This window comes from Ipomoea nil, unplaced genomic scaffold (assembly GCF_001879475.1).
Source record: "Ipomoea nil cultivar Tokyo-kokei standard unplaced genomic scaffold, Asagao_1.1 scaffold2975, whole genome shotgun sequence".
NCBI classification, from domain to species: Eukaryota; Viridiplantae; Streptophyta; class Magnoliopsida; order Solanales; family Convolvulaceae; genus Ipomoea; species Ipomoea nil.
In genome coordinates, this window is record NW_017619403.1 from 647,779 (window position 1) to 658,230 (window position 10,452).

A 10,452-nucleotide genomic window follows, 5' to 3' on the forward strand; every position below is an offset into this window, starting at 1 on the left:
GCTTTAAACGGTGTTAAACGGCCATACAGACTGAAGGACCAAATCTTCTTAATGGTCGAATAATTGAGGGACCAAATGTGTTCAAATTAGGAACTAAGGATGACATTGCAGAATGGACACTAATTGAGGGATCAAAAGTGCGATTACCCATATATATATATATATATATATATATATATATATATATATATATATATTACAGCTTTTATTTAATAAATTATTAATTTTAAACACGTAAAATTTAATGTATCGGGCTGATTTTTTTTATCGTACATTTTTTGATATAAAATTTATTTAAGGTATTACACACACACACACACACACACACACACACACACACACACACACACACACACACACACACACACACACATATATATATATATATATATATATATATATATATATTGGTTGTTACAAAAAGCTAATTAATTAAACATGCATATTGGTTGTTTAATTGAACCAAGTCAAATAACTAATAAGTGATTAAAAATCAAAATTAACTGATAGACTAACTATTTTATCAAAGAGGACCCTTTAATGTTTCTAAATCATTCATACTTTAGCTTTTGTTTTGTTTTGTTTTTTGTTTTTTGTTTTTTTTTGTTTTTTTGTTTTTTGTTTTTGTTTTTGTTAAATTTTAATTTTAATTTCTTTTTGTCAAGTATAATGATTATCCTCACACCGGTACACGCAAGGAGCATGGATCTGCTACCAACATATGCTTTTCATCCTCTTCGCAGTAAAGTTGTCACAAAAAATTAATAATAATAATAATAATAATAATAATAATAATAATAATAATAATAATAAAGCTAATTAATCCCAATCCTAAAACTCCCCTTTTCTTTCATTTCTTTGAACATGATTATCTAGGCTAGACAAGCTTAGGTAGGGATGGTGTATCTTTACACACACACGTGGATATAGGTTTTTTTTTTTTTTTTTTTTTTTTTTTTTTTGATATATTATGTTAGAGCATTATAATATAATTAGGAAAATATGACACTTTCCTCTTTAAATTATATGGAAATAGTTTTTTGTCCTTTAATTATATTCATTGTCATTTTTATTTAATAGTTTTGCGAAGTAATTTTTTTTTTTTCTTTTTAGAACTCTATTAGGATCGTGTTGAAAAAGATACTTCAAAAATAATTGAATGGCAAAAAAATTATTTGTAGACAAATGAGAAACAAAAAGTGACAACGACATAATTGAGAGACAAAAATTATTATTTTAATATAATTCAATATTGAAAAATATTTTTTTTTAATTAGTGTTAAAGATCGATATATATGGCCATATGGGTTTAGATTTGAGGGGTATTCAATGTGACTAAGGCCGGTACGCATTGCGTGATGAGAAAGTTAAAATTACATTATTTGAAAAAAAAAAAAGAATTAAGTTAAGTAAAAATTAATCTTTATCTATCACTTTTTGAAAAATATAATACAAGGAAAAAAAAAAAAGAAAAGAATTAAAACTACATTACTGATGAACTTTATGTATACCTCACATTAAAACACACTTTGGTGGGAATAAATAGATGGCAAGACACATGCATGGTAATTGGCAGCACGTTAGTTTCTCCCAAAACAATCTTCTTTTGACTGCCTTTCCCTAAATCCTAATTATCCAATTAATTTTAGAGATTTATTTTTTTCACTTTTTTTTTTCTTTTAAGTTTTATATTAGGAAGTTACCACAGAATCCATAGGACTCTGACATTCCAGCTTGTGAATAGTTGTCTTTACCTTTACCAGTGGCTAGCTAGCTACTAACCTCGAGTTTTTTTTTTTTTTTTTTTTTGTTTTTTGTTTTTTTTTTTCCATAACATGTAATTAGGGTGTGGGTAATTGGTAATTACCAAATATATCAGAGCTTTTTTAAGTTCATTTTGATATTTGATTTGCCACGGAGTTCATATGCTATACAATTCAAATTCTTTTAAAAAAAATTAAAGTTGAATTGTATTATTAATACTCTAAACTTATATTCCTTTTTAATATGAAAAAAATGCTACTTAAAAGTCTTTTCTAACTTCGATATAATTTTCCCAATTCAATGGATATACTGTTGGGAAAAAAATTGGATATGTGGAATGACTGGTATAAGAGAAGTGAGGATATGAGATTTTCAAGCGTGCAATCACTTTTCTATAAGTTTTAAATCTCCATCAGAAAAAGTAATAAGGTTCAGAATTTAAATTTGCACACTACACCAAACTGATCTATCAATAGACATAATTAACAATCAACATAACACTACTAAATTAATGAATAAACACATATAAGTACCAACACATCATTAAAACGAACTAAATAAGAGTTCAAACATTCAACACTCCAGCATAATTATATTAGTCATTAGCAACATATAATAATATGGCACCGTACACTATCTAATCAACATGTTTACCTACATAAATATTATAAGCATTATTCACAAAAATATTTTGCACAAATCTCACAAATCTCATCTACTTCCTTTGTTGAGTAGGGTTTTGCCTCAAATGCCACAAAAATTCAAAATAATCAAATAATTAGTTTTAATATTAATAAAGTATAATTTTCTTAAAAAAAGTCGTGACTACTGCATCCGATGTTAGAGAACATTGGACACAGCTTGTTCATTATTTAAAAATAATTAAATAGTGAACTTTTAATTGAAAAATTGCCACACGTCACTTTACGCATCCGGTGTTTAAACAACAGACACAGATTGTCTTATTTTTATGATAATTTTTGTACTAGTGCTACTCCACTCTTCTCTTAACTTTCTAGAGGAGTTTCACTAGTAAATTGGTTTAATTTAGTTCAACAATTTACAGGTGAAATACAAACAAGTACTTTGATAAAAAAAAAAAAAAAAAAAAAAAAAAAAGCCAACAATATTTGCTAAGGTTTTCACAAGCCACAATTGCTTGTTACTCTTCCTCTATCTACACAAATTAGAGATCGATCAACAAGATTTCAATACAAATGTTGAATTGAAAGAATTTCTCCAACTAATTGAAACTTAGATGAATCTAGATCTTTTCGAAGCTCTTAAAGTCTCTTGAATGATTAGATGACTGACGTAAAAAGTTGTTGTAGAATGCTTGATAAAATCTCTTATGTATCTCATTGTTTCCTTTTAAGCATTCTTCACATATTTATAGCTGGATTTTGAATTTGTCCATTTGATGAAAACAAATTAAAATCATCATCTTGCATTCTACAAGTTTAGACTCCTTGTTCAACTGATGCATGTAACTTTTTTCCAAAATATAGCTTCTTATAGCTTTTAAAATAGCTTTCAAGAAAAGACAAATATCTATCTTGGATAATGTGCCAACGTCTCTAAAAGTAGTAATGATTATAGTCCTCGTAATAATAGCGAATGTTTGTAGAAAAGTTCTATTGCGTATCTTGGATAATGTGCCAACGTCTCTATTGATAGGTTTTGCTACTTCTCAAACCTTTGTTGCTTGAATCCTCTGTTGTAGAAAACTTGTGCTACTTTGAAAAGTCTTATTCTCATAATATCGTGTTGTCCCCAAAAGTCTTGTTTCTTCAAAACTTCAAGAAGGTCTTGTTGCTACTCATGTAATCTCCTATGAGTCCTATGTAACTTCTTATACTCATGCTGCTTAGACTTCTATTGCTTATAATCTCTTGATGCATCATTCTTCAAGGTTGAACCCCAACCCTAACTCTTGATGGATCATAATAGTAGTGCTGCTAGAAAAACTCTTACTGCTTGGTAAAGTTGTGCTACTACTCAACTCTTCTTGTTGACCTCAAATACTACGTTGTCTTCAAAGTCTTGTTGTAGAATAACTTCTACTACTTCAAACCTTTGTTGCCTGATGAAATAAGCAATACGTCACCACCAAAATTGTGCTATGTTGAGGTTTTCTTGTATTTTGATCCTACATCAATTTTTGCAATGACAACTTATAGTTCTAACTATATACTAACTTTATAAGAAAATTTTTGGAGTTCATAATCTAATTCTATTTTACACTCGCACCATCAAAGTCTAGTTTACACTTATTCATAACATTACTTGATTTAGACATCAGATCTTAAAAAATCACTAGGAGTTTTTAGATATCCAAAATAATATTTGGATATCTCCAAAATCAATACACAATGTCCACCCTAATTGATAATTGAAATTATGAATTAAATAATTTGTTTTAAAATGTTTTTTTTTTAAGGTAATTTGTTTTAAAATGTTAAACAAATTAAATATTCTAATATATGACACATTTTAATTTAAACTTCTTTAGGCTAATGGCTATAGCCTCTAAGTAACACGAAATTATTTGCAACAGATAAATCGAAATTCATAATTATAAACTATATTATATTCACAACGTGAGATCATAAATTTCAGGGGAAGATTTTTTTTTTTTTTTAATATTTTTTCATTCACTCAAGTTGGTGGTGGGGTGTTATGAGCTTAATTATATTGATGGTGTAATGCAGTGGCCCATCCTGAACAGGTCATTTACAAAAGACAATTCTGCTGTTGGTAACTCACTGTTTTATTGATGCTCTTGCTTACCAAAAGTTAATATATATCTCATGTGACACAAATGCCCTTCACCTTTGACCATGTATCCCATCTGCAACCCTTGTAAATTGTACATATGCTGCTTCCCTGACCCTGTCTATGTATCCATGAATTTTTTTTTTTTTTTTATTTTTTTACTTTTTTACTGTATGTGTAGCGTAAAATCATGACTGATGATTCTTCTGTTTTGTTTGTTTGCTTTTGTGGGGATGCTTAATTGTTGATAACAAGTTTGGGTGATAATTGTGATTTTATCGAAACCCACTCCTCCCTAAAATTCTTATCTAGAGTATTCCCTTCATCCTTTGGATCTGAAAAGTTATCTGAAAATTGAAAGTATTTGATAAAATTTATTTTTAATCGAGTAAATTGATATTACTTAAATTATTTCCTCAATCCTACTATAATATTCACTTCTTGACTAGACTCTTTTAAATATGATATTCTTTATTACATCTATGATGATGTTGGATGGTGGCTTGAATTGGAGGGCTAACGCCAAGTCCATCTAGTATTATATCATCAAAATGTTGCACTAAGTGTGTTGGAATACGACTTGAAGAGTCAAGTCCACCATCCTGTTTTCATGTGCTGCTGACTGTTATACAGGTATAAGAAAATAAAGTTGAGTATTCATTACTAGCTATTTCTTTTTGTAGTTGTTATACCATGGACCAGGATCCGCCTTGCAAGGTGGACCCGTATCCTAAATTGTGTATTTTTAGTATTGGAATTGTGAACTTCTACAATATAAATTGTGTTTCTAAGTTTTGAGAATTTGTGAATACAATACAGGGTCATCACAAATTGTGAAATTTTAAATAGTAAATTGTGAATATTTAGTATGTAAATTGTGTATCTTTGGACCACAAAATAATTTGACAACTTTTTGACGTAGTGGTAAGCTAGCCTTTGATCTGAAAATTGGTATCAGAGCAGGCCACATGCCCAACACGAGCAAATAAAGATGATAAATAATATTAAAAGGTGATTTGAGTAAGAAAACATGTTTCCTAGGGTGTTTTGTTAATATCCAATTATTGACATATGAGATTAAGTTTAGTGGGTGTTGATCCATTTGATTAAAAATCTTCTCATGAAATTCTTGTCTCTAGACTTGCTTATAAACATGAAGTGACCTCTTTACCTTACCCCACACTCAATCCCCCTAACCCATCCTTTGAAGGAGGTTATTAGGGGCAGTAGTGTTGAACATAATACCTGGTGGTGGTATATATGATCTGAAGTGGTACTATATATATATTAGTGTGAGAGAAAGAAAGCTGATGAAAAGCTGAAAGTTATCAAAAAGCTAAAAGAAAGAAAGGAAGAAAGCTGGTGATAACCGAAAGAAAGCAAGAAAGAGCTTTGTTTATCTTTCTCTCTTTCTCCCTTTTTTTTTTTTTTTTTTTTTTTCTTCTTTTTTTCCTCCCTCATGCTTCTTGCTCTCTCTTAGATCACCCCCACTGTTTATATGTCAAAATTTTCATAGCCCTTTAGGTTTTCTTGATTCCAAGAAACATCAATTTCTGCCATGTTGAACGGCAATAATAATCCGTCTTCTTCATCTTCCCAGCCGTTTGCTCCGCCGGAGACCGGAGTTAATAACAGTAAACGGAAGCGACGGCCGGCCGGAACCCCAGGTAGTATTATATTATATTCGTGACTGAAATTAATTAAGAATTCGTGGGCGAAAACGTTGTTGGAGATTCTATGTTTTTTGTAGATCCGGACGCGGAGGTGGTATCTTTGTCGCCGAAGACGTTGTTGGAGTCGGATCGGTACGTGTGCGAGATATGCAACCAGGGGTTCCAGCGGGATCAGAATCTGCAGATGCACCGGCGGCGGCACAAGGTGCCGTGGAAGCTGCTGAAGAGGGAGACGCCGGTGGTGCGGAAGCGGGTGTTCGTGTGCCCGGAGCCGACGTGCCTCCACCACGACCCGTGCCACGCCCTGGGCGACCTCGTCGGAATCAAGAAGCATTTCCGGCGAAAACACAGCAACCACAAGCAGTGGGTTTGCGACAAATGCTCCAAAGCCTACGCCGTCCAGTCCGACTACAAAGCCCACCTCAAAACCTGCGGCACCCGCGGCCATTCTTGCGACTGCGGCCGCGTCTTCTCCAGGTCCTCCTCACCTCATAAATCTCCGATTCCCTTCCCCCTCGGGAGACAGGGTCCTATGAGCTTAGAATTAGTCCAGTAAAACAGAAATCATCTAAGCATAAGGTCTCGTAAGTTCAGAATTAGTTCAGTAAAACTGTGACCATCTAAGTATAGGTTCTTGTGAGTTTAGAATTAGTTCATCCCCGCGTCCTCTCCAGGTCTTCACCTCTTCTTTCTCCTAATAAATCTTGAATTCTCTTCACCTTTTAATTAAATAAGAATTCGTGAGTTTAGAATTAGTTCGGCAAAATTAGAATCACCTAAGAAATCAGAAATCAAATAAGAAATCCAATGTTTCCTATAATGTCGGGAAAAGTCTGCATTCCAACCATGGTAGGACCTAATTTTCTTGCTAGGCTCCATAATTCAACCCAACCTACTACTACGCCTAATCTAAACTCATAAGTTTTTCCCCAATTAAATACTCTAATATTATATTAAAGTCATGTTATAATTCCACAATAATAATCAAGAACTTCTGTTTATGATTTTGTGGATAATTTTTTTTTTTTTTTAATAAAATGATCTTCTTCTTTTTCACCAAACTGGTTGAATAAAAGAGTTTGAAAAGTTTCGAAAAAAGAATTTGGAAAAGTGAAGCAACATTTAGGAATGGGGTTTGATTTTGGGGTGATGGGGCCAAAATATATTCTCTTTTTTTTTTTTTCTTTTTTTTTTTTTCACTGATATAGGAAGCAATCCACATTTTCCAAAGGTCAGGTATAATACAGGCTGTGGTACAATGTTTTATTTTTTTTTTCTGATACATATATTCTTCTTCCAGCAAGTCAAGAAGAATTTTCTCCTCATTCAGATTCTTTTTTAATATTCTTATTAATTAATGTTTTGTTTTCTGCTAATTATGATTTATGGTGGTTTTAGGGTGGAGAGCTTTATCGAACACCAAGACGCTTGCAGCCTGGGGCGGCTCCGATCATCTGATCAGCCGCTGCCGCCACAGGCGGCGGCGGCGTGTCTTTCTCGGACGGCGTCGAGCCCGAGCCCGTCGAGCGACGCCGCTCCGCCGTGGGCGAGCAGCCTGATAGTGTCGAAGCCGGCGGGCGGCGTGCGGGCGAAAATGATGACTGAGTGTAACGCCGCCGGCGCCGCCATTAATGGAAATCCTCATCATCATCACAACCTAGAGCTTCAACTCCTGACGACAACCTCGTCGTCGAGTAGGCTAGACGTGTCGGTTTCGTCGAAGATAGACGACGCCGACCACTCCACTCAGCTGCAGCTCTCCATCGGCTCCTCGGACTACGCCGAGAGGAACGAAGCGGCGGCGGCGGCGGCGGCGGAGAACGAGAAACAGAGCTTCCGGGCGATGAGGGAGGAGGCGCGGGAGCAGCTGAGGGCGGCGATGGAGGAGAAAGCGTACGCAAAGGAGGCGAGGCTGCAGGCGAAGAAGCAGATCGAGTTAGCGGAGCAAGAGTTCGCGAACGCCAAGAGGATCCGGCAGCAAGCGCAGGCGGATTTGAACAAAGCGCAGGCGCTGAGAGAGCACGCCGTCCGGCAAATCAACTCCACGCTCTTGCAGATCACCTGCCATGCCTGCAAGCACCAGTTCCAGGGCTCCGCCATAGTTTCCGGCCGCCCCGAAAACGCTTTGGCGTTGAGCTATATCTCCTCGGCTTTAATGGAGAGCCGAGACCTAGACGGAAAAAAGTGATACCCTTCAATTCGTCTTTCTATATTATAACTGTTCTTCATTTTCTCTTCTCTTCTCTTCTCTGCATGAAAAATATTACGGCTAAAGGTGGTGAGGTGAGGTGATGGTAGGAAATAATATATGGTGTATGAAGAAGAAGCTAAGGGTTAATTTATTTGGTGTTTATTTGTTTATTAAATTGGTACGTGCATGGTGGATTTCACGATGAGGGTTATAACAAAGCTTCCAATCTGCCATTAATGGAGTATATTATTGCATCAGGCTACACTCTGAGATTTCTAGTCTTTGGTTATGGTCTTCTTCTATGTAATGCAACTTCTTCTTCTTCTGTTGGTTTTTTTTTTTTTTTTTTTCATTCAATTGAGTGAATGAGAAAGTAATTAATATGTGATGAGAGGGGGAATTTTGAAATAAGTTTAATATATTATCTGGTCTATGGCTCAATTTTTGGAGTCGCAAGATTTTGTGTTTGGACTGCATGTTTGGAAATCTCAGTTGGCGGAGTGGTCAGGAAAATGGTGCTAATACCGTAATACCTAACCAGATAATAACAAATGTGACGCTAATTATGCGCATCTTTATTATTGGTTTTTCTTTCTCATACATATAAATTTGTTAAGAAATGTACTGTATAAATTTGGATGATGATCAATTTTGTAAGATAAGAAACTCGAAGCTCCCAAATCTTTGTTGTTATATATCTTCATTGTAATAGGATTACTTGTGAATGTCAAAATTTGTATATATATATATATATATATATATATATATATATATATATATATATATATATATATATGGCCGCGTTCAGGTGCGAATAGGTGCCTAGAAGAAAAATGCGAACCAAGTGCAACGTTAACGTGTCAACATTCATTGATCGGGTGCACCTACTTTCACCTACAAGTGCACTTACTTTCGCCTACAAGTGCATGTAGTTTTTGTCTGCATTCATTGATCGGGTGCACCTACTTTCACCTACAAGTGCATGTAATTTTGCTTGCGGCTAGTAGTGCCCGTAAAAACCACCCGCAAACATTCATGCACCTAGGTGCAACTACTTATAACTATATGTGCACTTTGTATTGATGCTTAGTGTAAATTTTACTTGCACCTATAATACATTTTACATGCACTTGTAATTTTACTTGCACTTCGATGTTATATATATATATATATATATATATATATATATATATATATATATATATATATATATAAAAGATCATATGAGAACACCTGTTTAGGTGAGAACATGAGAACAAATCGTGTGCATCCATCTAATATTTTTTAATGGTCTAGATTAGATTAAGTGTGTGTGAACGCGCATTAAATGTGTGCAAACATGATTAAGTGTGTTTTGCACACATTTAATGCGCATTCGCACACACTTAATTTAATCTATACCATTAAAAAATATTAGATGGATGCACATGATGTGTTCTCATGTTCTCACCTAAGCACATGTTCTCATTGGAACCCTACCCTACATATATATATATATATATATATATATATATATATATATATATATATATATATATATATATATATATATATATATATATATATATAGTGAAAGGTTCATGTGCGGTTGAATGCTTCCCGTGCGGTTGATTAATGTGCGTGAGATTTGTACTCAATGTGTGTGAGTATTGTGTTTACTGTGCCTGAGATTTGTACTTAATGTGCGTGAATGTGTAATGTTAATGTGCGTGAGTTTTGCACTTAAGGTGTGCGAGTCTTGTGCCTACGATGTGTGAGTTGTGTGCTTAATGTGCGTGAGTGTGTTCTTCATCCACTGCTGTGAAAATTATGTGCATCCACTGCTGCATTTTCTTCTTGTTTTTGTTTCGAAGTGGTGGAGAAATGAATTTTGTCTTGTTTTGCTTTGCATACTGAGGGGCTGCTAATGAGAGCGAAGCTGGTAATGAGAGCTTCAAAGATTGTGAAAAAGAAGGAGACTGTGAAAATTTTCTTTTCTACTTCCTTCTAAGCTCGTAATTCTGAACTACTCACGCATATTAAGCACAAATCTCACGCGCATTAAGCACA

General features: G+C 34.3%; 1 protein-coding gene across 2 annotated transcripts; it reads left to right on the forward strand.

Annotated features, from left to right (window-relative positions):
* The first annotated feature begins 5,958 nt into the window (after nt 1–5,958).
* Nucleotides 5,959–8,871, forward strand: LOC109163214 (protein SHOOT GRAVITROPISM 5-like). 2 transcript variants are annotated; one of them, XM_019311983.1, is made up of 4 exons: nt 5,959–6,206; nt 6,290–6,689; nt 7,611–8,413; nt 8,449–8,871. In XM_019311983.1, the coding sequence occupies exons 1-3, from the start codon at nt 6,098–6,100 to the stop codon at nt 8,398–8,400; spliced, it is 1,299 nt and encodes a 432-aa protein (XP_019167528.1). In that variant the 5' UTR covers nt 5,959–6,097; the 3' UTR covers nt 8,401–8,413; nt 8,449–8,871. The 2 variants fall into 2 exon arrangements, with proteins under 2 accessions (XP_019167528.1, XP_019167527.1); XM_019311982.1 differs by having other exon boundaries at nt 7,611–8,871.
* The last annotated feature ends 1,581 nt before the right edge of the window (nt 8,872–10,452 follow it).